General features: G+C 33.9%; 14 protein-coding genes across 14 annotated transcripts; 5 read left to right on the top strand and 9 right to left on the bottom strand. All coding sequences in view use genetic code 12, as the record gives it.

Annotated features, from left to right (window-relative positions):
- Positions 1–2: 2 nt before the first annotated feature.
- On the bottom strand, positions 3–290 carry CTRG_02243 (peroxiredoxin TSA1; the record flags this gene model as incomplete). The annotated part of the gene is made up of 1 exon (XM_002547900.1): positions 3–290. A coding segment is annotated over one exon (288 nt), but the record flags the coding sequence as incomplete, so codon positions are not given.
- Positions 291–1,528: 1,238 nt separating this feature from the next.
- MMS21 (SUMO ligase) lies at positions 1,529–2,347 on the bottom strand (the record flags this gene model as incomplete). Its single annotated transcript, XM_002547899.1, has 1 exon — positions 1,529–2,347. The coding sequence occupies one exon, from the start codon at positions 2,345–2,347 to the stop codon at positions 1,529–1,531; it is 819 nt and encodes a 272-aa protein (XP_002547945.1).
- A 278-nt stretch (positions 2,348–2,625) lies between these two features.
- On the bottom strand, positions 2,626–3,264 carry CTRG_02241 (zinc finger MYND domain-containing protein; the record flags this gene model as incomplete). The annotated part of the gene is made up of 1 exon (XM_002547898.1): positions 2,626–3,264. One exon carries the CDS (start codon positions 3,262–3,264, stop codon positions 2,626–2,628), a length of 639 nt encoding a protein of 212 aa, XP_002547944.1.
- Positions 3,265–3,276: 12 nt separating this feature from the next.
- MUB1 (Mub1p) lies at positions 3,277–4,977 on the bottom strand (the record flags this gene model as incomplete). Its single annotated transcript, XM_002547897.1, has 1 exon — positions 3,277–4,977. One exon carries the CDS (start codon positions 4,975–4,977, stop codon positions 3,277–3,279), a length of 1,701 nt encoding a protein of 566 aa, XP_002547943.1.
- Positions 4,978–5,541: 564 nt separating this feature from the next.
- On the bottom strand, positions 5,542–6,609 carry OAC1 (Oac1p; the record flags this gene model as incomplete). Its single annotated transcript, XM_002547896.1, has 1 exon — positions 5,542–6,609. The coding sequence occupies one exon, from the start codon at positions 6,607–6,609 to the stop codon at positions 5,542–5,544; it is 1,068 nt and encodes a 355-aa protein (XP_002547942.1).
- Positions 6,610–7,157: 548 nt separating this feature from the next.
- CYM1 (Cym1p) lies at positions 7,158–10,253 on the top strand (the record flags this gene model as incomplete). Its single annotated transcript, XM_002547895.1, has 1 exon — positions 7,158–10,253. The coding sequence occupies one exon, from the start codon at positions 7,158–7,160 to the stop codon at positions 10,251–10,253; it is 3,096 nt and encodes a 1,031-aa protein (XP_002547941.1).
- Positions 10,254–10,410: 157 nt separating this feature from the next.
- Positions 10,411–10,623, bottom strand: CTRG_02237 (mitochondrial 54S ribosomal protein bL33m; the record flags this gene model as incomplete). The annotated part of the gene is made up of 1 exon (XM_002547894.1): positions 10,411–10,623. The coding sequence occupies one exon, from the start codon at positions 10,621–10,623 to the stop codon at positions 10,411–10,413; it is 213 nt and encodes a 70-aa protein (XP_002547940.1).
- Positions 10,624–11,033: 410 nt separating this feature from the next.
- ERV25 (Erv25p) lies at positions 11,034–11,681 on the top strand (the record flags this gene model as incomplete). Its single annotated transcript, XM_002547893.1, has 1 exon — positions 11,034–11,681. The coding sequence occupies one exon, from the start codon at positions 11,034–11,036 to the stop codon at positions 11,679–11,681; it is 648 nt and encodes a 215-aa protein (XP_002547939.1).
- Positions 11,682–11,684: 3 nt separating this feature from the next.
- CTRG_02235 (uncharacterized protein) lies at positions 11,685–13,778 on the bottom strand (the record flags this gene model as incomplete). The annotated part of the gene is made up of 1 exon (XM_002547892.1): positions 11,685–13,778. One exon carries the CDS (start codon positions 13,776–13,778, stop codon positions 11,685–11,687), a length of 2,094 nt encoding a protein of 697 aa, XP_002547938.1.
- Positions 13,779–14,528: 750 nt separating this feature from the next.
- CTRG_02234 (uncharacterized protein) lies at positions 14,529–15,245 on the bottom strand (the record flags this gene model as incomplete). The annotated part of the gene is made up of 1 exon (XM_002547891.1): positions 14,529–15,245. The coding sequence occupies one exon, from the start codon at positions 15,243–15,245 to the stop codon at positions 14,529–14,531; it is 717 nt and encodes a 238-aa protein (XP_002547937.1).
- Positions 15,246–15,487: 242 nt separating this feature from the next.
- On the top strand, positions 15,488–16,486 carry CTRG_02233 (L-serine/L-threonine ammonia-lyase; the record flags this gene model as incomplete). The annotated part of the gene is made up of 1 exon (XM_002547890.1): positions 15,488–16,486. The coding sequence occupies one exon, from the start codon at positions 15,488–15,490 to the stop codon at positions 16,484–16,486; it is 999 nt and encodes a 332-aa protein (XP_002547936.1).
- A 327-nt stretch (positions 16,487–16,813) lies between these two features.
- Positions 16,814–19,384, top strand: CTRG_02232 (uncharacterized protein; the record flags this gene model as incomplete). The annotated part of the gene is made up of 1 exon (XM_002547889.1): positions 16,814–19,384. One exon carries the CDS (start codon positions 16,814–16,816, stop codon positions 19,382–19,384), a length of 2,571 nt encoding a protein of 856 aa, XP_002547935.1.
- A 641-nt stretch (positions 19,385–20,025) lies between these two features.
- Positions 20,026–24,135, top strand: DOT1 (histone methyltransferase; the record flags this gene model as incomplete). The annotated part of the gene is made up of 1 exon (XM_002547888.1): positions 20,026–24,135. One exon carries the CDS (start codon positions 20,026–20,028, stop codon positions 24,133–24,135), a length of 4,110 nt encoding a protein of 1,369 aa, XP_002547934.1.
- A 211-nt stretch (positions 24,136–24,346) lies between these two features.
- Positions 24,347–27,538, bottom strand: ISW2 (DNA translocase; the record flags this gene model as incomplete). The annotated part of the gene is made up of 1 exon (XM_002547887.1): positions 24,347–27,538. The coding sequence occupies one exon, from the start codon at positions 27,536–27,538 to the stop codon at positions 24,347–24,349; it is 3,192 nt and encodes a 1,063-aa protein (XP_002547933.1).
- Positions 27,539–27,806: the final 268 nt, after the last annotated feature.

Raw genomic sequence — 27,806 nt, 5'->3', positions numbered from 1 at the left:
TCAACCTTACCAATACCACCATCTTTTCTAGCGACATTGGTCCAGGCCAACCAGGTGTATTCGGAATCAGTAGAAGCAAACAAGACTTGAGCATCTTTTTCAGCAAACTTCTTGACAGCATCAGAGTAAGCAATGATTTCGGATGGACAGACAAAAGTAAAAGCTAATGGGATGAAAGCCAAAACGACCCATTTACCTTTGTATTGTTCCAAAGTGACTTCTTCGAAAGCACCATCAACGACGGCGGTTTTTTTGAAAGATGGAGCTGGTTGTTGGACGACTGGAGCCATTGTGTTATTAATAATTGATCAATTGAATTGTTGTAAAAGAAAAAAGGAAAAAGGAAGAATTAACAAAGAAAGAAAAAAAAAAAGTGAGGGCAAGAAGTTGTCTTTATAAAGAATTTCAAACTCGCTGGGAAATTTTGGCATATGATTTCCCGACGGTTTCCTTTTCCTAACTGTGGCAATCCCGTTTTCTTCCTCTGTTTGTGTGCAGGCCATTTTTTTCGATGATCTCTTAGTAATTAAGAGAAAATTTATTACGAGGACGCGCGAGTCTAGGTCCTCGTCGCTGATTTGTAATACGTTTTCATTGATAAGGGGAGGGAACACACACTCAGCCAATTGAGTGCGAATTAAATGGTTACACTTAGAAATTAATGGAACACTGTCACCATTGACTGGTAACGGGGTTTGTATGAACAGGTCTAGACTGTAAGTTGTAACTGATTACATTCTTATGATAATCCTATAAGTTTCAGTGAATCTTGTTGGTTGTACCAACCTCATCGGAATGTAGCCGATCAGTGGAGGTTTATAGCCGATAAGCAAATCTTATCTTGAAGAAATGTAATATTCAAGGACTTTCCAATTATTTGGAATACTGTTAGTCTTCTTGTAGAAATCAGTCTGTGTTAAGGGGTAGAAGGAGCAGCATTGCATAATGTGCCATGCCCTCCCCCACATTGTTAAATAATATTTGGTCCATAGGATAATGAATGGCGCACAAAACTTTACTCCTCTCTTCTTCGATGACACACGTTACACCAGGTCCCGTTTCTCGAACAATGTAGTTGATCAATTGGGATGATAAGATGTAAGATGCAATTTCCTAAATAGGGAAATATAATGGCAACAGACGCGTCTACAAAGGTGTTACGAAGGACTCAAGACAAATAATCAGAATAATTGGCCTAGTGCACCCATCCACTTAAAGATTAATTGCATTAACAAATGAACTGTTTTAATCTAAAGAATTAAACATTCTAACTGATTGCTATCTATACCACTCTTATATTACATGTAATTCGGAATTAATCAGATATATATTTGTTGTGATATTTATAAGTCTTTTGCAGAATTTTTTGCAACCAATACAATAACCAAAAGATTCAGTAAAGATTTTCGCCAATTTCTCTTAAAATTGCAAACACATCCATATATGATTACAATAACTAAATTTACAAACTAAAATATGTTGCTATATTACAAATTTACTATACTTACTCAGCATTACACAGATCCTACTAGACAACAGTTTCCAAGTTTTTATCATTATGTCTATCCTTTTTAGTAGCTGCTCTGATTCGCATAAGCATCAATTTATCTGGCTTCAAATCCTCCAAGGAAATTGGCGTATTACAACCGGCAATAGGACAAGTACGTTTAGTTCTTAAATGTGATTTAATACTGACATCTTCATAAGTATGACCACATATCAGCGAACATACTGGATTATCATAATAATTAAGCGTAATTGCATCTTTTAATGATATTGTACCACCAGAAATATTCAATTCATCATCTTCATTCTCATCAGGAATAGCTTCTTCTGGATGATTTATTACAAAAATTGCATCCTTAAGAAACTTATAATATCGCTGATTAGTAGAAACTGGGGGATCCAGTGGTAGATTATTAAATTCTTGGGTTATAACACCTGGAAAACTGGGATTATTCATCTTTTGAAATTCTTCTAATGAATTTAAATTAAGTTCTCTTAATTGAAGACCTGTAACTTCTCTAACACTTGGTAAATCATGAACTTGTTTCAATTTCTTAGTTTCTCTTTCCACTTTATTAAGATTATCCAAGGATGTTATATATTTTTGAAGTATAGACTCAGAAAACTCCAAATTACTATTAGCTAAAATATAATTGATATAATGATCTGCCATACTTGTCACTTGTTTGAATTGTTGTCCATAAATAACATCAGTGGAGTCTGGAATAAACTGTTGTTCAAATTCTCGCATGAACTCTCTTCGTAAAGGAACATAAGTGGGAAGTGACAAATCACTTGGTAAAGTATTCTCTTCTTTTACTTCTACTTCAAAGTCTGACATAATGTTTTAGTACTTGATGGATAAATTCTTCAAAACTGGAACAAGAGTTCTATCAAGCGTATTGCAGTTTTTCTTTTTCTTTTTCGCTCTGGCTAAATTTTTTTTTTCTTTTATATTCTAGATCAAATATTTTTTTACTGACGCGTTCTTTTTTTTACATTTGATTTTGCTTCTTGTGAGTTTAAATAAGCACATAGTATTTCATTTATTTATCGCTAGTAGAATATACATTGCACTTACACACCAAAGTATCGCTCACGTCAAAGAAAAGTATATTATCAACTTGTCAAACACCAGTTTCTGTGACTTTTCCAACTTTCCATTTGACATTTCTTAGAACAATATTTTGCCCTTTTACATAGCTTACACTTTGCAAATTGTCTTGGAAAGTCTTCCCACTTGTGACAGTTTCCACACTGACGAAGTCCTGATGCATTTCTACGACAACTGTTGCGCATAATTACACCAGCCCAGTAGTGCATCTCGGTACCAGATAAAAATGTAAACTTTTCCACTAATGGGAACAAACTAACCTTTTTATACTCAATCAACGAATCATCGATGTCTTCACTGTATTCATCAATGTCAAAATACTTGTATTCTTCATAATTCCACTTCTGCTCAAGAAACTCTTTCGATTTCATTCGTGCACCTATGATTGTGTTCTTCAACTTTCTGCTCTCAACTTCAATAAACTTATGCAATTCGCCATACATCTGGAATAAGGAAATTTCCCGTTCACATTCATCTGGTATAGATTCACATTCTAGTATATTTTCATATAGTCTTGGTAAGTAGTTGGAATACTCCATGCCAAAATCAGCCATGCTTTTGGTAGACACCGATCCCTCACTATAATCATCAGTAGCTTCTGGATTTTTCTTCTTCATCATCATCATCTCCATGAATTGCACCATTATTTATTATTATCATCTTTCATCACCAGCATCGACATCGTCATCATCGTCCTCCTCTAGTTCTGTGGTTTCTGTTAAGCCACCAGATCCACACAAATCAAATTTCCCGGCTTCCATAATAAAATTGTCATCATTCAAGGCCGTCACCATTTGTGGTGAATTTGATGCACTCGGATGGAATGCTTCCAAGTACGTCGATCTAGGTTTTCTTGATTTAGGAGTGATGCTAGCGCGTAATTTTATAGCTAATGTCTTTTTCATTTTCAATTTCATTTGTCTCTCTAGATATATCTTTAACTGTTTATCTCTAATACTCATATCTAGCACCAAATGAGTATTTTGTAAAGAATCCTTGAGGTACGGATACTTGGAAATATATGCTAATAATTGCAAAGACCACACAATGTCATCATCTCTAGGAATAACAACACCTGTTTCTGTAAACGATCTAACAAATGCCCGCAGATTGTTATAAGCTCTGTTGATCTCGAAATCTCTTGCATACATATCTGAAAGAAACTGCAAATTACTATCCATATCAAAGTCGCAATCATTTATGAAATCATAATCCAAAAACTCCATTTGTTTCTCCTCTCTAAGCTTGTTTAATATTGTGACAATTATGTACCTTCTTCTGATATCATTATTGATAGAACTATATGGTTTCCCCGTTTCGGATTTACTTATAGACGAAATACGTATCAACTTAAGTAACTGCTCCACTGTATAATCATCATAATCATCACTTGTCAAATTTATATCAAGACTGTTACCAGAACTATTAGAGTGACTGCTTGAAATTGACGTAGCCTCAATAGCAGCAGTTGCCATTTGAATTGGATTTTGGAAATCAGCTTGAGGGACAACAGGAGCATCAATATTGGTAGCATCAATATCGTGCTGCGACTGTTGTCTTTGAGCCTGTCCTGGCGATGGCAATACCTGCTGTTGTTGTTGTTGTTGTTGCTGTTGAGTTTGTTGAGTTTGTGGTGGTGGTGGTTGCTGTGCTTGTTGTCGTTGATCTTCTTGAGTCCCTACAGTTTCTGGTAGTCTTGTTTGTTCTGGTTGTTGGAAATGACGAAATAAATTATTATTTGTTGGAGTGGTCTCTGCAGGACCACTGTTTTCAACTTCTGATGTTTCATGTGGAGGAGTATCTTCAGTAGGAGTGGGAGTGGGAGTTGTTGTTGTGGTGGTTGCTGTATTTGTGGTAGTAACTGTAGAACCTGTAGTTGATGACACTGCAGTACTTGTTGCTGGTGTTGGTCTTGAATAAGCGTGAATAAAAGTTCGTTCATGCAATGATAAATAGTTGTCCAATACAGTAGCAATGATTGGTAATATTCCAGCCTTCACTACTTTTTGTCGTATTTGCTCTGTGCCCCTTGTGCCAATTAGTACAAGACATTGGAATGCTAATGTCCATTTCCAAGCTATCAAAAGCTTCTTTTCTTGATTATCTAATAAGGAATCTTGATTTAAGTTTGCTTGATGACATTCATGCAAGATTTCTATCAAACGTTCAATTCCACCATCAATCGATAATGTTTCTCTCACTTTTGCCAGCGAACTAACTAGATAAGTTAAAAAATTCAATGAATTAACCAAAGGTTTATCAGAAGTGACATCTAATGCTCGTCTGTCATATAAGCTGGTGGTGATGGTGACCGCCGCCTTGTTGCCTGAAATTGCCCTATAGTTGGAATCACGCATTTAAGAAATATTTGTAATGAATTGTTTTGTGCTTGGAGGGGAGGAGGAGGAAAAGGAGAAGAAGATGGTGATCCTGCCTTTTTACCTATACTTTCAATATCTGCTACTTCTATCAGCCGTGCAGTAATAACTAAAGAATCCTTCTTTTTTCTTTCAGATAAGTAAATGATAGAGCAAAGAAATCCCGGTAATTTAGTTATGGGGAAAAGGGAGCAAATAAGGGAAAATCAAATTCTTTTTATTGAAAACTTTATTGACCTTTTTTTTTTCTTTCTTTCTTCCTGTCTTTCGCTCTCTCTCTCTCTCTCTCTCTCTTTCAGTTTCGCCTTGAATGTACTGAGGAAAAGAGACAATTAATCAACAAGAGTGGAAAAACAAAAAGAGAGAGAGGAAAAAAAAATCGCCACTATAATATGCGGATATACAGTATACAGGAAATTCGCGTAACCAGTGCAACACGCAATAATGCAAAATCAAAAATTATATAATCTCTATTACTTATCTAAACCAAACCTCTATGAATTAAAATATATGTATATACTGTAATAAATAAATAATACTAGTTTATTTTAAATATCCCAATTTCTTTTCTATTTTCACCATTCCTTTCAAACACTGTTCCATGAACAATAATGTCAAAATTGTGTGTGGACCAATTCTAAATAATTGTGCCCAGAAACCTTTATATAATGCCATTGGTCCTTCTGTGGAAATAGTTTTCTTGAAACAATCAAGTGGCCCATTATACAAATCACCTTTTTGATTGTACATTCTGGTCAAAACAACATCCCAAGGGTTCATTACAATTGCCACACCTAAACCAGCCATGATTGAAGAAATAAAATTCAAAGTGAAAGTGTTTTCTTTAGCCAAATTGTGTTTCAACAAGAATGACTTGGTCAAGTAATAAGTCGGCAACTGAGCAGCTGATCCAGCACCTGTTCTAAGAATGGCAGCATCAACACCTCGATATAGACCTTTAAAACCTTCGCTGTGGAAGATCTTGGAAATACCATCCCATGTATTCTTGTAGTAAGTTTGTTCTCCAACAGCAGCACCTCCTGTGTGTGATTTACTGTATGATTGCATTCTGGTCTTGATCAAGAATAATGGAGAAGCTAACACTGCACCAGCAGCACCACTGACAAACCCAGCAGCAACATTTACCATTAGATTTGGTTTAGTGATATGTCCGTCATCGGAGATGGTCGATGGTGCAACAACTTTTGTAATGTAATATCTACTTGGTTCATAAAATCCAAGTCTGCAACCATTCAAACCAATTTGATAGTAGTATCCACTGACCAATCCTTGTTGCAATCCTCTTATACCTTCATTCTTGTAAATAACTCCAAACGCTTGAATTGGATTTTTGTATAACATAACAGCGTCTTTCGATGTTTTTGCCAACTCACCTTGTAATTGCATTCTGGTCTTGATCAATTCAATAGGGTTGGTAAATGTGACAGCCATACAAGCTGCAACACCACCAGCAATGAATCCACCCAACGTGGATACTTTTTGAGCATTGTTCTTCGCAACTGGGACATGAGCTGGCTGTTTCTTATGGTCAACTGGATGTGGTGCTCCAACAGCTACTTTTATTATAGGTTCTTTCTCCGTCAGACTCATGGTTCAATATTTGATAAGGAAAGTAAATATGGTTAATCAAAGACCAGACCAAAAAGAAAAAGTTGAAAAATAAGTAAAAAAAAAAAAAATCGAAATCTCCAATCGCAAATTATTTCATGCAAAGTATCTGAAAAAAAAAAAGATTAAAAAATTTTTCAGGGCCGATTTCGCTCACAGAACAATCAAATGGTCGTGCATGACTCATAATATTTTTTAATCACGTGTGCTTACATAATTATTCAGAACTACATACGGTATGGCTGATTTACAATTAAATTATTCTAGCCAAAAAAAAAAAAACAATTCTCACGTAATTATCCAACACTCTATTCATACAAATGATTATCACCATTTGATAGTTCTAGTTTTTTAATTAGGATTTGTAATTCCTTTTTTCCTTTTAACAGTGAGAACTTTTTTTTTCTTCCAATATTGTTCTCTCTCGGAATTAATTTTCTATTGCCATCTTTTTTTTTCAGCATTGAATTTGTAAAAGAACCAAGAGATTATATTGTTCTCTTTGCAACTTTGACACTCCTACCTCCAGAATGTTAAGTGCAAAATTAAAACAAAGTCTGAGAGTGCAACGTGTGATTAGAAGATATGGCTCCACCGAGTCATTATCTTCAACTCTCAGAAGATACCCTATTGGGCTTCAGATGCACGGTTATGAAATCATGAAAACCACTCCAATACCAGAATTTTCATTAGTTGCAGTATCTTTGAAGCATATCAACAGTGGATCAAATCATTTACATTTGGATTCTGCCAATGATAGTAATAATGTGTTTCTGATTGCATTCAAGACTAATCCGCCGGATAATACTGGGGTTCCTCATATTTTGGAACATACAACATTATGTGGGAGTACCAAATATCCAGTTCGTGATCCTTTCTTCAAAATGACAAATCGTTCTTTAAGTAACTTTATGAATGCAATGACTGGTCATGATTATACTTTTTATCCATTTGCAACTACAAATGCTAAGGATTTTGAAAACTTAATGGATGTGTATTTGTCATCTGTATTTGAACCAAATTTGAATTATACTGATTTTTTACAGGAAGGTTGGAGATTAGAAAATCAAGATGTTAATGATATCAATTCAAAACTTGAGTTTAAAGGGGTTGTTTACAATGAAATGAAAGGTCAATATTCCAATTCTGCTTACTATTTCTACATAAAGTATTTGGAATCGATTTATCCTTCGTTGAATAACTCTGGTGGAGATCCAAAAAGAATTGTTAATCTACCATACGAAGATTTGGTCCAATTTCATTCAAAGAACTACCATCCATCTAACTCCAAAACTTTTACATACGGTAACTTGCCTTTAGAAAACCATTTGAGAAGATTGAACGATTACTACAAGTCCTTTGGAAAACGTAAACCATCATTAGATGTCAAGAAACCTATTTTTGCGACGGATGATTCTTCTTGTTTTGATGTGATACTCCCTGGTCCAATTGATACTATGAGCGGGAAGGATATTTCCGACCAATACAGTTCTTCAGTTACTTGGGCATTAGGCAACCCGTTAGAACCAGAAATGCAATACGAAGTTTTCAAATGGAAGATTTTGAATTCTTTATTGTTTGATGGTCACAGTTCTCCATTTTACCAAGAATTGATTGAAAGTGGTTATGGTGATGATTTCTCCGCCAATACTGGATTAGACACAACCAGTGCATTACTATCCTTCACTGTGGGTCTCAATTTCTTGAACAAAGCCAAAGTTGACAACTTGCAAAACAAAATTATCGAAATTGTGAAAAATAAAATTTTACCTGAGTTGGAGAATGACAAAGCATCAAGTTATAATGATAGAATCAAAGCTATTTTACATCAAATTGAATTAGGATTCAAAAGACACAAACCAGAGTTTGGATTTGGCTTATTGAGTTCAATTGTACCATCATGGATTAACGGAGTAGATCCTGTTGAATCTTTACAAGTTGAACAGATTTTGACTCAATTCAAAGAAGATTTTGCTAAGAATGGTGTGAGTATTTTCAAAGAGTTATTAGAAAAATCATTGTGTAACCCAGAAACTCAAATATTCAGATTCACCATGGAACCAGTGGCTGATTTCACCAAACAATTAGCTGATGATGAAAATAACAGATTGGAAAAGAGAGTCAGCGAATTATCTGAAGAAGATAAGAACATCATTTATGAAAGAAATTTAAATTTGGCAAAATTACAATCAGAGGAAGAAAATACTGATGTCTTGCCAACTTTGACTATTGATGATATTCCAAAGAGAGGTGACTTTTATGCTATTGACTTAGGCGAAGCTAATAAGAAAGTAGTACACGAAAGAGTAGTTGATACCAATGGGTTGATTTATGCATTTGCCTTGAAAGATATTTCCCATTTACCAACCAAGTATTACAAGTATCTTCCTTTGTTTAACAGTTGTTTAACCAATCTTGCTGGTACCGAAACAACAGCAATCACTGAGCTTGAAACTAAAATACAAATGTTGACTGGTAGCTTGTCATTCAATTCTAAAGTTTCAACTGATCCATACAACATCCAAAATCTGAAATTACAATATACCTTGAGTGGTATGGCATTGAAGGAAAATGCTGCTTCAATTTATGAATTGTGGTACGAAATTTTAACATCCACTAAATTGGATTCATCTGATGAAGTTTTAGAAAAATTGGCAACTTTAATTAGAAATATGGGACAGAATCAACTCAACAGTATAGCTGATCGTGGTCATTCTTATGCTTCTGCTGTTAGTAATCTGAAATTAACACCACTGAAATATATTAGTGATATAACTTCCGGTATAACTCAAGTGCAATTTGTCATGGAATTGAATTCAAAATTGGAAAGTGGTGGAAAGGATTACTTGTCTAAAGAAATAATCCCTGTTTTGCAAGAAATTAGGAAATTTGTCTTAGAAGGTGAGTTTAGATATAGACTCGTTGGTGATAGAACAATAATTGATGAAAACGAGAAGTTGATATCCAAGTTTGATGAAAAGATAACTCATGGTGATGTCTCAACTACAACTGATAGTTTATCTCAATTGTTACAATCATTCAATAACAATCATCCTAGTGATAACGTGTTGGTTAATTTACCATTCCAAGTTGGTTACTCTTCTTTGGGTAAGCTTGGTGCATCCTATTCTTCTAAAGAAGGTGCTGCTTTACAGATATTGTCACAATTATATACTTTCAAAAATTTACATTCCAAGATTAGAGAAAGTAATGGTGCTTATGGTGGTGGTTTGACCTATGATGGATTAGGAGGAACATTAAATTTCTATTCTTATCGTGATCCAAATCCAATTAAATCAATTCAAACATTCAAAGACACTTTCGATTATGGATTGAATGCCAATTGGAATGAAAAGGATTTACAAGAAGCCAAATTGAGAATATTCCAAAGTGTTGATGCACCAATAAATATTGCTTCACAAGGTGCTACTGCATTCTTTGAAAATATTGATGATTATTTAAGACAAGAGAGAAGAGAAAATTTCTTGAATACGTCCATCAAAGATTTAGAAGCCGTTACGGAAAAATACCTTGTGGGTAATAAGAATAATTTATCTACAGTTATTGGTGATAATGAAATCTTGAAAGTTGGCGATGACTGGAAAATTAAAAACATGCAAGTTTAGCTTTTATAGTTGTAATAACCCATTCTTCATTGTATATAGACTCCTAGAAAATAATAAATTATTTATATGTATTATCGTTAACAATTCTATTTACAAAGTTTTTGATATATGTAGATATGTATATATATATATGTGGATACCTCTTTTGTTTTCGTTTCTAACGATGACTTCTGGTGAAATCTTTCTTTGGTCTTTCTGCGATTTTTCTTTTTCTATCTTCTTTGAAAAGACAATGTCTTTGAGCTCTTGGATCATATAATATAAGATTTAATTTTGGCGAACTTCTAGGAATTCTGAACCATTTTTCATATCCAGTTAATGCAGTTGAAACCAACTTTATCATGGTAGTATTTGCTCTTCCTTTAGCCATCTTGGAATATGTTTATTTTATGGTATGAGTTTGAGTTTGGGTTTGGATGATTGGTTTGATCGTTTGAAGGAAGAAATTTTCATATTGGAAACAGAAAAAAAAATTCTTCTAAAGAGGATTGGCAAAGAACAAACAGAAAAAAAAAATGTTAGAAAATCCAGATTTCCTAAACAGGTAATATATTCATGGCTTGATGAGTATCACTTGAGGGAACTCTCGCGTCGGTTTTTAGTTTGTTTTTTTTAGTTTTAGTTTTACCCTTTTTACAAGGAACACGCAAATATTTTTTTAAAGAACGAAACAACAAAGAAAAAAAAAAAATTTTGTTTGTCGATCCAAAGTTTTTCATTTCTTTTATTCATTATTTATTGTTGTTGTTGAAATATAACACATTTATTAAGACCGACAAGATGCAATCCTTTATTACATACTTTGCCTTGGTGATAACCCTATTGGTCAATTCCATCCATGCTTTACATTTAGAAATCCCATCTTTACCAACCCCAAGTCCAATTTGTATTCGTGATTTTGTTCAAGAAAATCAAATGGTTGTTATAAATATTAAGACTGATGGTTCTAGGGGAGATGGTCAAAGATTAGAATTAAAAGTTAGTGATCTGATTGGTAATGAATATAGAAACACTAAAGATGTTGTTGGACATGCAAAAGTTGCTTTTACTTCCCATCATAATGCTGCTTTTGATATTTGTTTAACTAATTATCAAGAAAATAAATGGCAACAACATCAACAAACTTTTAGATCTGTTGAATTGGACATTGAAAGTGGTGCAGCTGCTAGAGACTGGAATGCTTTACAAGCTAGTGAAAAATTGAAGCCTGTTGAAGTTGACTTGAAAAGAATTGAAGGATTGACTGCTGAAATTGTCGAACAATTACAATATTTGAAAACTAGAGAAGAAAGAATGAGAGATACTAATGAATCTACAAACTCAAGAGTTAAATGGTTTTCTATTATTATTATATTATCCTTGGTTGGTTTTGGTGTTTGGCAAATACAATACTTGAGAAACTATTTCAAGGTTAAACATATTATCTAGGTGTTAGTTCAACAATGTATTTGATATAATGGATGTGAATTTCTCCCAGGATCGAGGTTCAGATTCCAATTTGTTAGCTTCCGTTATAGTTAATTTAAAAGGTAAATCATTACTACCATCTTTACAATTTTTGATAAATTGCATGTACACTTGCTCTCTTAAGATATCCATTTGCTTACATGCTGATTGTAAGAATTCTTTTTTAATCAAAGTATCATAGCCTACCTCTGTAACGTCTCTTAATGCAAATGAGAATACCCATCCGAGAACAAAATTGTATTTCTTCCATAGTTCCTTGAAATGAGCAAACGATTGATAAGTCTCGTCTTCAATGAATGACAAGTACAATTCTCTATCTTTCATCCAATCTAGAACTAACTTAAAATTGGAGGACCTCCAATCTGGGTGTTTCTTATCATCACGAGGATAGAGCTTGAAACTCCATTGTCTACTTCCAGTCAAATTATGCAACAATTTACTTGACAAATTCACCAACAAAATATCTCGATAATTCAAAGGAATACTTGATTCCATCAACAGGGAATAGTAAAATTCAACCCAATAGTCGTATTCAATAACCATGAACTTCTTGGCCACTTCGTCTATCAAAACGGCAGGCTCTAGAAAATTTGTATTCAGTCTTTCAGATCTAGTGATTCCATCCCGAGTGACTTTATCAAATGCCAAACTCCAGTAATGAACTGTATTGATAATTTTAAATCTCAATTTCATTGAATCAATATTATCATTGTAGTATGCAAACTTTTCAGTTTCTGCTTTATATTTGTTGAAAGATTTTTTGAGTAATATTCTTTCGTGTTCATAACAAGTGGTGGGTATTCGCAATTGTGATTCTGTTTTTGATGACAGTGGTGATTCTTTACATACTAGACCATTGAACACATACTCAGCAATTCTATCATACCAATTATTTCTTAAATACCCCAATTGCTTCAATAAATTCAGTAAGAACAATGTACTATTTTGTGATATCTGATCCATAGCAAGCATTCTTCTTGTTAAAGATTGCTTAAATAACCACTTATAAGGATCGTCTTTACCATCGGGGAACATTTTGCTGAATTCTTTAACCAAATTGATTTCAATGATGCTGAATATTTTATCTATGGTTGCAGCCTGTGCAGTATAAATCATGTGACAACTTTCATAGGTAGAATCAAACACAATATTTCGTCGTCCAGCACAATAAAACGTAAAATTTATCAAGCGCCATAGATCAAAATCATTCAATCTAGGACTCAACCTATTACTCAACAAGGATTCGTCATAAACTTTTATTCCTTGCCATTTCGGTTTGGGAACTGGAGAATCATCACGATTAAACAAAACCGAAGGATTATTCACACCCGATTGATTTGTACCATCATTAAAGTTGTACTTGTTTTCTACTGGCATATTTTGATACTTGTTAATTTCTTGTTCCATAAGGAAATCATCACGATGAGTAGTACCACCACTTTCGTCATCATCATCCTCTGAATCTCCAACTTCATCTAAATCTGCATTATCTGAATCATCGATATCTGATTGAGTTACACATTCAGAAGAAGTCATTCTTTTCTTGGGAGATTGTCTCATAATGACTAGAACATCTTCATATTTTTGAGGCATTTTGGTTCTATTTCTTCTACCTGACAGTTCCATGAAATCATTCATAAAGCTAGTTAGGTTCTTATATAACTTCTCATTAGGTAATTCTTGAATATATTTGTCAATAAGTTTAATACTTCGATCACAAAGATTTCCTTTCCCATTCGAGTCTTCATAAAATGAACTTTTAGGTTTGATTCGTTGACGCGAAGTTGGTATATCATCCAGTAAGTTATTAGATACCGTCCAATTACTATCGGGACTTCGAGATGCTAATGTAAATAAAATTCTAATAATATTTGTTGAAGGGATGGGTAATGCCTCACGGTTGTAGAATGACAATTCCAAGTGAGTAATAAGTCTATCAAACTCACTGGAACTATTCAAATTGATTCCATCTTCGCTGATTTCAGGGATTAAACTGTCAATTAACGTTGTCTGAAACCCTGGATATGAAGATTTCTTAGTTTCTTTCCCGGTATCCATTTTTAATACTGTGTCCAGAAATCTGTTGAAAAAAATAGTACTATTGTTCTGATAACTGGTAATCTAAAAGGATAAAGCAGCACTATTGATATTGGTTATTTTTTTTTTCTCGTTTTTTCGTTTTCTTGTTCATCGAGACGTGTAATCAGCGTATCACACTAGTCAATGTCATTAACAGTATGTATACAGAGATATCCCAAGAAGTAAGTTTTATAAAAGTAAGAATACTAACTCGTATACTAGTTTTATACAAAAACAGGAAACATTAAAATAGAATTGTATTCTACCGATGAGCCAGTAATTCTTGAAAATTTTCTAAGGCATTGTGCTAAGGGAAGTTACAATAATATCAAAGTTTTACGATTCATTCCCAATTTTATTTTACAAACTGGATCATCTATAAATAAAAGTAAAGATAACAAACCTGCAGACCCAAATAATAAACCAACTGGAATATCACATGGTAAATTTCTTGAACATCGAAAAATCAAAAAAGGAACGTTGTTTACAATCAATAATCCAGACCAAGCAGATAGATGTGGTTGTCAGTTTTTCTTCTTATTGTCAGAAGATCATTTGGATTCATTGGGTAATGGTGATTACACTGCCATAGGTGAGATCATTGACGGATTTGAATCAATTGAGAAATTAGCATCAGAAATTACCACAGTCAGCCATCCTTCCGGTAAACCTACAGGTAAATGGAAACAGAGTAATTGGTTAGAATCTATCGAGATACATAATAATCCATTAGTTTAATTCGCCTATATTCCCTAAAACTGCAGCAAAATCTTTTATGGTTACACAAGCTCCGTGTTTGTCAAAGTCAAAATTCAATAAATACCCGTCTCGATCAGTGGAACAACAGCCTAACATATCAATTAGGAATGAGTCACTAAGAGGAGTTTTCGTAGCTGGGTCTGCATCTAGGTTGAGGTTGGTTTTAATTTGTTTAAGATCTGGAAATGTCAATTGGTATGATTCAAGTGATGAGGTTGTCATTGTTGGTTTGCCATTATTGGCACTGGTGACAAATAATTTCCAACTAGCTAGTATGTGTTTGTAATTATTTCTGAATTTAATTAATCGATTCAAGTTTCGTAACAACTTATCAATGTCGATAATATCTATTATACTTCCGATGTCCTTTATATTCGATGAAGATATAGTATACGCATGTATCATGTTTATAGTATTACTTTGTCTTTTATTCATCGGATCTATTTGAACATTCTTATCCTTTATAAATCCATAATAATAGTCAACACAATGTATAATATCTTTGGAAAAACAATTTGGGATCCTTAAAGTTTGGAAAATTTGGGGTAGTTGATTTAAATAAAGATCTTGTTCTTCATCATCGACCAAGTCTGAATAAATTTCTAAAATCTCATCTTCTATCTCAGGTAATAATTCTTCAAATTGATCAGATGGAGTAAAACTCGTCTTTTTCTTTGGAGGAGCCATGATTGATAAAATAGAAACTGGGGATCAACTGAATGAAGTAATAGAAAATAATTCGGAGAGAAATGAAATTTTACAATTGGAGATATAATCCGCGCGTTCATTCATTTCATCCGTATTTTTCCCCTCTCTTTATAAAAGAGTAACAAATTTCCGATCGCTATTTTTTTAATGTTTCTTTTTATTTCTTCTACTAATTAGTTAATACCGAGATATCTTAATCTTACCAGATTCAAAATCTAGACATGAAAGAACCTTCTATTAAGACAACATTTGTTGAAGTAACAAATAAACTCCCTACAAAACCACCATGTCGTGTATTTTTCAAAAATGAGTTTGAGCAACCATCGGGTAGTTTTAAGTTGCGAGGAATGGGTCATTTAGTGGCAGTTTCTATTGAAAATGCCAAAAAACTCGGCAAACAAAATGTTGAAATATTTTCATCTTCTGGAGGAAATGCTGGATTAGCAGCTGCTTATGCTAGTAAGTATTTTGGTTTGAAATGTACCGTTGTTTTACCTGAGTCATCGAAACCTACAGTTATTGAAAAGTTAAAAAGTTTAGGTGCGAAGGTTATTGTGCATGGCAAACACTGGGGTGAAGCCGATAGCTATTTAACGGATGTTGTGATCCAACAAGTACATCATTCAGTGTACCCTGTTTATTGTCACCCTTTTGAAGATCCATTATTATGGGAGGGTCATAGTAAGATGATTACAGAAATCCTTGAAGAGAAACAATTGCCCAATTTTGATAAAGTAAAAGGTGTAATTTGTTCAGTTGGAGGGGGTGGCTTGTATAATGGTGTTGTTGAAGGTTTAAAGTACTATAAAAATATTCCTGTATTAGCTATTGAGACCAAACAAGCGCCTACTTTTCATGCTGCCGTTAAAGAAGGTCAAGTGGTGCATTTAGAAGAAGTTAAAACTTTAGCAACTTCATTGGCTTCACCTTATATTTCATCAAAAGCATTGACCAATTATACTGACCATAAAACATTTCTTGCAGAAATTGATGATTTAGATGCAATTAGAGGAACAATTGATTTGTACGATAATTTCGGATATTTGGTCGAACCTGCATGTGGAGCATCAGTGACACCAGTGTTTCATCGACAAGATTTATTGAAGAACTATTTTGGTGACGAGGAGTTAAAGCCAGATGATATTATAATCGTTATCGTTTGTGGTGGATCTGGGATAAACAATGAAATTATTTCCAATTATAGAAGTTTATTAGAATAGAACAATTTTAGTCCCGATAAATGTGTGTATGTGTGTGTCTCTCACACACACATTGTGTGTCGCATTATCTATCATTGATTATGTGTGTACATCGGTTCGATTGTTATCACATTCACTTTTTTTTTAGTTCTTTCTTTCCCACTCTCTCGCCTTCAAAATTCAATTGTTGTATTGTAACGCAAACTAATAATACCCCAACAAAAAATTATTTTCAAAATTCACATTTCATTCTTTTTATGATTATATTCTCTATTCTTGATCATTTAGTATTAATATCCATCTACAACCATCCCTCGCACTGTCAAAGTTTGATTTGAAATTAGACTAATGTCGGATAATACAGGTTTTTGGAGCTATTTTTGGAGTTCCAATAATAACAATAATAATAATAATAACATTCCCGGGACGGTAGTATCACAAGCAACAGTAACAAACAACGATAGAGTTGATACACAAGAAACAGATGAATTGATTTCAGATGCTCCAAGTGTCCCAATGAAACGAAAGTCGGTACAAACAAATACTGCACGGCTGGTTGTATTACGACATAAACCTTCTACCACATCACTAGCATCGTTAACAGCTGGGAAATGGCTTGGTTGGAATTCAAGAAAGGATACAGCCCAACTAGCCGAAGAAGAAGATGAAGTAAATAATGAAAACCAACAACGAGATTCTAACGAAGAATATTTAGAAGATGAAGAGTTACAAAATGATGACACTATCCCCGATGATAATGGTGACGAAGTGGATGATCATGTAAGTAAAAAGAAATCAACCAGTTGGGCTTTCTGGTCAAACAATAGTAATAGCAATAGTAATAATAATCTAGAACAACCCACACTGTCGTCACCACCACCCTCGTTACCATTACCACTGCAAGACAATAAGTCAGATAAAAATATTGTTGATTCAGCAAATGATACTACAAAGAATAAAATTGGTCATGTTGCAAATACAATTGTAAATTCTACAGCATTGCTTCCTTCAAAACTGGAGCTATCCAATAAAAGTACTGACCCATCACAAGAAAACAATGATGCGGATGATGCAGTGTTGTATAAGCCACATGATAAAACTGCACAGTTCAACCAAATCAATACCCATAAAAATGAAAACTTGAAGGAGAATATCATTGTTCCTGATTGGAAAACTTGTTTACCTCATGCATCAACGGGTATTATTTTCAATTCGTCTACAACATCCAATCAAGGTAACTCGAATCAAACCATACGAACAGATCTTAAAAACTGGAAACAATTTTTAAATCAAATATCTACAAAATTTGGATTTTCAACCGGCCCAGTTATTCCTGAACCAGAGATACCGCCACCACAACATGATTCTAATAGTGATCGCAGCGTGGAAAGGGATGTGGGTTTATTATACGAAAAGTCATATAAACTATATGGAAAGTCACTAGCCATCTTGCCTGAAGATAAACGAGGTTGTCTACCAAACTACAACAAATATTACCACAGCATAGACGGCACACCATTTTCCTCTGCTGTTGTTGCTTCTGGCTCCTCCTCTCCATCTCAATTAGAAGATGATTCGGCTGACCCGAATTCCATAAGTATAACAAATGATGCCATGGGGAACTTGTTGATAAATGACTCTAAACGTCGTGCACTTCATACGGCGCCAAATGCAGAAGTGGTCAATCATAAAGCAGGTCCTTTAAAGAAAATTAAAAATATATTGATCATTGGAGTCCATGGTTTCTTCCCAACAAGGATGATCCGTCCTATTATTGGTGCACCAAAGGGTACTTCATTAAAATTTGCCAATGAAGCGGAGAAAGCCATAATTCGTTACTGTTTGGAAAACGATCTTATAAATGAATACGAGTCAAAGGTTAGTATTCAAAAGATTGCTTTGGAAAGAGAAGGAAAGATTTTTGATAGAGTTGAGTTCTTCACCGAGATTTTACAAAAATGGGAAAACGAATTAAACAATGCAGATTTTATCTTTGTCGCCTCGCATTCCCAAGGTTGTGTTGTTTCCATAATATTGTTGGCTAGGTTAATCAAATTGGGAATTTTGAAAGATCCAATGCACAAACGAATTGGTATCTTGGGAATGGCAGGGGTCAACAATGGCCCCTTTTATGGTGTTGATAAGTCGTTCTTCATGAAAGCATATTCCGCCATTGAACATGAATCTATGAATGAATTATTTGAACTTAACAAGTTTGATAGTCAGCAGTCACTTGCTTACAAGGACTCTATTCAAACCATTATAAATGTCAATGTCAAGATCTGTTTGATTGCCTCGATTAATGATCAATTGGTTCCCTTATTTTCAGCATTGGCATCGCATATTTTCCATCCAAATATCTATCGTGCGTGTTATATTGATTCTACATCTCAGACTCCAAAGTTTGTTGAGAAGTTAGTTTCATTATGTACTCATTTAATTAATGTCGGATTTTTCGATAACAACGTAATCAAGGAGTTAAGTACATCATTAGCGGGTTCTTTCACCGGGAATGGACATTCGAAGATTTACAATGATGGTAAAGTTTATGATTTGGGGATCAAGTTTGTCTTGGACACCGATGACATTGTTATTCCTTCAGAAAATGGAGAGGTTTCAGGTGATTCTAGAGCCAGTGAACTACCAGTATCAAACCAAGTCTACACCAAGGAGTTTAATATTGCTAAAATTGGTACCAATCCATACATTTTACCATGGTGCTTAAGAGGATTCTTGTTTAATGTCGAGAAGAATTGGCCAAATCGAGATGTGACTCGTTATGAAAATGAATACGGTTTGAAGAATGGATATGAAGAGATTCATGAACTTTATGAAACTTTTGAAAATTGGAAACCCGAAACAAAGGTTTACAAAGATCTTAAATTCAGATTAAATGGATTTCGAGCCAGCAAGTTATGACTTGATTCGAGTGTAGATGTTTATAGTTGTTGAATAAAATAGATCACAAAGTGTTAAATGCAAGACACGCGAATGAAAAAAAAAATAAGGCATAAAATAATAATAAGCACTACAATTGTGCACGTGATATCTACAACAACTGTTGAATTGGAGTGAATTTCATCAATATCCAATGGTTATTATAAATAGTACAGAAAATTTGTATTGAAGTAGATCAAGTCTTGAAGGATATCGAGAGATGAAGCTACCAACTCTATATCAAATATGATCCTCTGATCGATGGATCGATGCCAGTAAAACACGTTGAAAAATTACTTCGCGTTTTGTTGTTTACGTTCACTTTTGTGGCACCCTACGGATTTCTTTCTTTTGGTTGAAATTGAATTAAAAAAAAAAAAAAATAAAAAAAAATTGGGGCGTGAAAATTCCGTGGGTCAAAAGTTAAACAAAATATAAACAAATCATCAGTCACTTTATTTCTACTTCTTTTGTTTTTAGTTTTATATTGATTATAAATACAAACATCATTACAATTTACAAAAATATTCAATTGATCACCATCCCTTGTTCCACCCCATTGGTTGTTTATTTTATTTGATAACTTTTTTTTTAATTGTTGTGTTTGGCTCTAAGTTTACATTATGGTTCTGCTAGGTTCAATATTTTCACTGGTAAGATCCCTTACAAGTGAACCAATGGTATCCCCACCTGCAGACAAAGTGATGGAAGAAAAGCAATTAAATATTCAAGACGAGAAGGAGTCAGATATACCAACGGTTGATTCAAATGTACATCTTCAAACCCCAGACATGTCAGATCAATCCTGTGATGAAGCCAAGTTGAATTCAGAACCTGATGAAGCATCAACTACTTGGACTAAAGATTTGGAAAACGAATTAAAACAATTGGCAGGTCAATCTATTACTTTCAGTAAAGTATTGACACATTTCCCTGGATTTGATTGGAAAGATATTGGAGAAAAGATACTAAAAACGAAAATAAACAACAGTTTATGGAAAAGAAAATTAGTGTGTTACGATCAACTATTCAAGCATGAGAAAGCATTTGTGATCCGTGCACATTCAGGAATTTTATCCAGAATCGATGATAAGAAACTCAAATCTTGGAAGAATCATGAAATTGAACAGCTTTTGTGCAATTTATATGAAGATCTCACTACCGATGGAGTTAAAGCTTCATTAACCAACAAGTCTCTTAAACAGGTGGCTGAAGCTATTCATGTAGTTGCACATGTAGTATCATGGACACCAAAAGAATTACAGTTTTTAATGGATAATTTTGAAGATCAAGAGAACCTTAAAAAAGGTTTATTTTTCAGAAGTTCTGATAGTATCTACAACAAATTGCGTTTGACAAATCAGCTTAGCACTACTGCTAAATCATCAGGTAAATCTAAACATGAAGATGCATTAAATAAAATTTCCACATTGCCCATAAGTTTCTCCAAAGTAATGGAACAGTTCCCTGCCGGTGATTGGAAAGATATTGCCACAACATTATACAAGTTGACTGCTGATAATGAAAGCTCCAATTGGTCGCAGAAGATTGGTTGTTACTGTCTCGTAAACCATTTTGACCAATTCGCACGAGAAGAAATTGACGATGAATTTTTGACTTCCATTGGATATACAAAAAATGAGTTTAAGAAATTTAGGAATAACTTATGTAAAGCACTTGCTTTGCCAGAATTCAAAAAGTGGTCTACCAAGGAGTTTGAAGATTTTTATTCTTTGTCTTTCCATGATCTTACTAGAGATACATTACGTCAAAAATTCCCGAAAAAAAATTTAACTGATATGAAAAAATTTGTTTCTGTGTTTGATTCGCAAAGGAACAACTTTAATTCTGGAGAAATTACTTACCTTGAACAAAATTCAGATGCAAAAATTTCAGAATTAATGTTACACCTTCCTTGTCGTTCTAAGAAAAGTATTTATAAAGCATTGGATGATCTTAATAACCCCGAATCAGAAGAAAACCCAGTTTTATTACAACTACTCCAGCATGATCTTACAATAGATACCATCAAAGAAAATTTTCCCGATGAGGACATTGAATCAATCATAAATGATATCAAAAATCACCCGGAATTTGACAAGGATATGTTTACCAAAGGTGAAAAGGAGCTTATGAATTCTTTTGTACATGCAAACAAGAATGTTGAAGAGTGTTTGAAACATTTCCCTGTTCGTGATGAAAAATCTATTCGTCGTTTGCATAATGAAAGTCAGTATCTTTCTGGAAGAAAAGTGAAATTTGAATCGCCGGAAGAAAGATTGGCATATGAAGCAAAATGGACTCTAATAGCAACAGGAAGTTCCAATAGTAGTCGTTCGAAAAGGGCATTAAAAAGATCTGCTGACTTTGAAGAGTTTACGAAATTAGAACAAGAAGTTGCAGTCAAGCATATAAAAAAACCAAAACCAGAGTTAACTGAAGAAGAGTTGGCACTTAGAAGGGAAAAACAAGAGAAAGCACGACTTGCTAGGGAGAGAAAGAAAGAAGAAAGACGTAAACTTATTGAACTTCGAAAGCTGGAAAAGAAACCCAAACCAAAGAAACAAACAACTTCAAATGAATTGAAAGACTTACTTACGGGTGCTGAATATTTTCAATCAACAGTCGGCGATAGAAAACAAGTTCAAGAAGGAGAAAAGCGTAAGAGAGTCCAGCCAGAACATTACGAACCTGAAATTCGTCATTCTAATAATCCAGTTAAGTTAAAAACTACAAATAGACAAGCAGAAAAGATCAGGATCAAAAAAGAGCTACAAAGAAAAGCACGAGCTGAAAAGGAAAAGGAGTTGGCCATTAAATCTAAAAACCAGATCAAACAATTGAATTCAAAACGTAAGAAACAACAACTGCAAAAGAGATCAAAATCGAAAATCCCAGATGATGATGAAATTATTGCTGAAATTAAAAGAATATATAATATGGAAGCAGAACAGCAGCAATTAGATGATTCTGAAGAGGAAGAAGAATTTATTAGTCCGTATGATCCTCCTGATATTACATCTGATTCCTTTGTTAAGTTAAATGGTCGTCAATTGTATGTTTCTGATTTTTATTCTGAAGAACCATCTATTCCACAACTTGAATTTGTTCATATGGAACAAAATGATGAAAACAATGAAGATTCAAAGGTTAAAACCATGTCACCTGGAAAGTCGATAATGACAGCTGCTGATGATAAAATCTTGTACGAAGATAATTTGGCCCTTGAGATTGTTACCACACACATGAGATCGTATCGAGACATGCCAATTTCCTTCCCACCGATCCTTGATCCTGTAACAAAAGAAATCAATCCTTTAAATATCATTAAAATAAGGTTTTTGTTATATCCGGAACACACGGAACTGTTTATACTTGCATCACCAAAATCGAATGAATTGGATCCTGTTCAAGAAATTGCCAAGTTATTCATGATACAATGTTCGTTATATTTCTCCCATTCAGAAGTCTTGAAGAATATCATAATGGAAGATTATTGTAAAAAGCTTGAAAATTCCATTGAAGAGAACGATTTTGGTGAGTTTATGGCTGTTATTGATAAATGGAATCAATTGGTTTTGAATCTTTCCCCAAATACAAGCTCGAGTCAAAAAATCTTGGAATCCGGTGAAGATATTAACTCCGCTCCTCGATACTACTTGAATGAAGAAGAAGTGAAAACACCAACTGTTGCAGATTTGAAATTGGATACTTTTTATGAAGAAATCATGTATGAATCAGCTAGTCCTTCCTTCCAGCCAATTGAAATCAAATTTGGAGATGATATTACTGTCCCTGATACCAATAATGAAGTATCGTATGATAATGTTGATATTCCAACAAATATTTCCCAGGTATCTAGAATTATTAAACCAGAAGGTTATAATACTGATTTTTTCAAAAGACTTCAGGAAAAGACCGATGTTTCTAGATATACTATTCAACAAATACTTCTTCGAATTTATTCACGTGTTGTTTCTACAGATTCTAGGAAATTACGTTCTTATAAAGCATTTACTGCTGAAGTTTATGGTGAATTACTTCCTTCATTTACTAGTGAAGTATTAGAAAAAGTTAATTTATTACCAGGTCAAAAATTTTATGATTTAGGTTCAGGTGTTGGTAATACCACATTCCAAGCCGCATTAGAATTTGGAGCATCACCAAGTGGAGGATGTGAAATAATGGATCATGCATCATATTTAACTACATTACAAACAGGATTAATTCAAAAACATTTATCAGTATTGGGATTACGTAAATTAGATTTGGATTTTGAACTTCATAGTAGTTTTGTTAATAATGAAAAGGTAAGACAAAGTTGTTTGGAATGTAATGTATTAATTATTAATAATTATTTATTTGATGGACCTTTAAATGCAGAAGTTGGTAGATTATTAGTTGGTTTAAAACCAGGTACGAAAATTATTAGTTTAAGAAGTTTTATAAGTCCAAGATATAGAGCTACTTTTGATACTGTTTTTGATTTTTTAAGAGTTGAAAAACATGAAATGAGTGATGTTTTATCAGTTAGTTGGACAGCTAATAAAGTTCCTTATTATATTTCAACTGTTGAAGAATCTATCTTGAAAGAATATTTAAGTAAAGAAGAAACTGCTGACATTAGTGAAAGATCTAAATCTTCTAGTCCAGTTCATGATTTCGGTGGAAACAGAAATTCAATGTTGACTCCACCTACTGATTCTTCAGAACTTGAAAATTACAAAGAATAGATTGATTTATTGATTGATTGAATGATTAAAATTGTACTTGCAATAATTTGTTAATAAGCCATTCGTGTTTGTTTGTGTATAATATATATATATCTTAAAAAAAAAGGATTAATAATACTTTGTAGTTCTATAAAAATATTGTTCGGTAATAATACTAAAAACTAACGAAAATTCAATTATCTCTTATTGTACAGGTGGGTGTTTTTCAATATCAAACTGGCTCTGTCTTGAGTTTTTTAATTGTCGGTGTTGACTCGGGTGTTTCTACGGGTTCAGCAGATCGCTTCTCCCCATTAATACTATGTTGTGGTTCTACTGAACTTAACCTTGAGCTTGTATTAGATCCAGTAAATGCCTTCCTTTTCTTTCCATGTAGTGGACCTTCCATCTCACGAGATATGGCCAATAATAATGTGCTTATTCTTCTTCCCAATTCTTGTGGGGTTCGAGATAATATGTACCAATCAAACTTGAAAATATCACTGGCTAAAATATCTTCTTTTATCTTTTCATACAAGTTTTCTGTAGATAAGCCATACTTGTGGACACAATATAACAAAAACTTATCTTCAGTCTTGGAATAAACCCTTTTAGAATTGTTTGGTGGGTATTGGATTTTCAAATCCTCCAATGGATCATCTAGATTTTCCATCTTTATGGCCAATAATCTCTGTTGATTCATCAATTTGTCTCGTTTCTTCTCCAGGGCTTCTATTTGTGCCAAATATTTCTCATAGCCATCTATTTGTTGGTAACTTTCCCAGAATTTCTTTGCATACTTTTTAATTTCTGATTTGGATTTATTTCCAAGAGCTTTGGAAATTTTTGAAAATGCATCACGTCCATACCTGGCAGTCGCATGAATGAAATTTGTAAAATCTCTTCTAGACCAAGTATGGAAACATTCTCCAAGAAGCTTTTCTTTTAATGCAATTTCTTCTTCTGTTAATGGTACAGCAGTATCAATTTTTTCTTGGGCAAGCTTCCTTTTCTCATCACGTGTCAAATCATCTTCATCTTCTTGTTCCAAGAACTCTTCGTCACTATCACCAAAATCATCAACTGAATACTGATACTTGATCTCTCGTTTATGTGCAAGTTGTTCCCTCTCAAGCAATGTCACCAACTTTTCATCGAAGAATTGGTGGTCTTGAATATTGTACAATTTTGGTGCCTTTGGCTTAATCACCGGTTGCTTCACAACCTTCTCTTTGACCTGAACTGTAGGTTTCAATACATCCTTGTAGTAATTGTCCACTGAATAAGTCAATTCTTTTCTTTGTCTCTTTGAGGGGTTGATCCATTGGAATCCAGATCCGTTGTTATCTTTTTTACCATAATCTTGTCCATTCCAGGTGTATGGCGATGCATCAGAAGTTAAATTCTGTAAATCATCAAGACCAAGTTTATTAAACTTATTGTTTAGTTCAGCTGTTTTCTCGGCCCCACGTTTCAAGATAGCATCAATATCATCATCCAACATTGTTGACTTGTTACTTTCAAAAACTTGTTTAGCACCATGTTGAATCATACCAATCAAATCGTCTTTGCTGTTACCAATGGTATTGTTTGCATTCATTTGTCTTCCTTGTTGAATAACCAATTGATCTAATCTTAATTTTTGAGCAGCCCTTTCCAACACCTTCTCTTCTATGGCCATCTCGGTAACAAATCGATAAACCTTGACTTGTTTCTTTTGACCAATTCTATGAGCTCTGTCCATGGCTTGCAAATCAGCTTGTGGATTCCAGTCAGAATCGTACAAGATAACAATATCAGCACTAGTTAAATTGATACCCAACCCACCGGCACGAGTGGTTAATAAAAAGATAAACTTTTCTGAATCTGGTGAATTATACTCATCAATTGCATCAATTCTATCTTCATGAGAAGTCGAACCATCAATACGACAATACTCATACTCTCTGAAATAACAATAATCTTCCAATATATCAAGCAATCTTGACATCTGAGAAAATATCAATACCCTACTTCCTTCTGCTTTAAATTTCTTAAGCATTTTGTCCAAAATAATCATTTTACCGGAATTAAACACCAAATGCTCATCTGTGGTATATGGTGGACCCGGTTCAGCTCCATCAAATAGGTATGGATGATTACAGCATTTTCTCAATTGCATGACAATGTTTAAAAGTCTTGTTTTACCCTCACGTTTTCCAACAACACCATTGACCGCATCGATATCTTTTTCCAACAATCTTTTGTACCAATCAACTTGCATGTCGGTCATACCGATATACACATTGGTCTCAATCTTTGGCAATAATGATTTTTCAACATCAGCTTTAACTCTACGAAGTAAAAATGGACTCAACAATTGATGTAATTCGTGGATAGCTTGGTCTTGTTTCTTTTCTTTTTCCTCTTCTGTCATGTCCTCGGTGGGTTGATTTTCGAATGCATCATCAAATTGAGCAGAATCACCAAACACATCCGGTAGAAGGAAATTCAAAAGAGCCCAAAGTTCGTGTAAGTTATTCTGCAATGGTGTACCAGTGATCAATAATCTGTTTCTGGAATAAAACAATCTGATTATTTTGGAAAGAGAACTATCTTCATTCTTAATTCTATGTGCTTCATCAACAACAATGTATTCCCATCTGAATTTCTGAAGAGCACCTTTCTCACGAAGAACCATTTCAAATGAGGTAATCAATACATCAAATTGTGCTGTGTATAACTGTTCTTTGATGATCTTGGCTCTTCCTTCTTTATCACCCTGTAAGACAACAACGTTGACATCAGGGGTCCATTTGGCAAACTCTCTTCTCCAGTTATCTAATGTAGATTTGGGAACTATAATAATAAATGGACCATCAATATGTTTGATATATCTCAAGTAACCCAAAAAGGAAATTGTTTGTAAAGTTTTACCCAACCCCATCTCATCAGCTAATATCCCACTAAGTCTGTCTTCGTATAAAGAAATCAACCAATTTAAACCCTGAACTTGATATTCTCTCAATTTACCTTCTTTAACATATGAAGGTGACTCTGTTAAAACAGTGTGTTGATGATCTTCATCATCTTGGTGTTCCTCATCTTGTAACAACTCTGCGTCTTCTTCTTTCTCGGTTTTTCTTCTTCTAGAACTCTTTCCCTTTTTGGTGGACTCTTTAAAAGATGTCTTACTATCAATTTCTCTGATTCTCTTCTTAAATGCTGGATCCTTGGAAGCATTGAGATTGATGAACTTTCTAAACAATGCACTTAAGCCCAATAAATATTTAAATCTTTTGGTGGAATCGTCCTTATCATGAGCTCTTTCATGTTTTGCATCAACCTCTAACAAAAATCTCTTTCTTCTTTCATCCGGGGTTTCATTCTCAAAATCTGTACCATTGGTGATAGTTGAAGAATGTCTTCGACGCAGATCGGTCATATTAATAATACAGTATAATGGTTATTTGTTGAATAATAGATGTTTGTCTTTTTTTTTTCTTTTCTTGTTTTTTTTTTGAGTTCTTTTTTCTTTCTCTGATGAATGTTGTTGAGGGAAGGAAAAAAAATAATAAAAATTAGTTCGTGTGTATACTGGGATATATTTCAGGAGATTTACTTTTTTTTTTGTTTTTTTTTTCTTGTTTTTCGCACACTCGCACGTACACTTTTATTTGAAGGTGGTTGCAAATTCAGTGGTGGCAAGATTG

Source organism: Candida tropicalis (assembly GCF_000006335.3).
Source record: "Candida tropicalis MYA-3404 genomic scaffold supercont3.3, whole genome shotgun sequence".
Lineage (NCBI taxonomy): Eukaryota > Fungi > Ascomycota > Pichiomycetes > Serinales > Debaryomycetaceae > Candida > Candida tropicalis.
The sequence above is the reverse complement of the archived record's forward strand: the minus strand, read 5'-3'. Positions and strand labels throughout refer to the sequence as shown.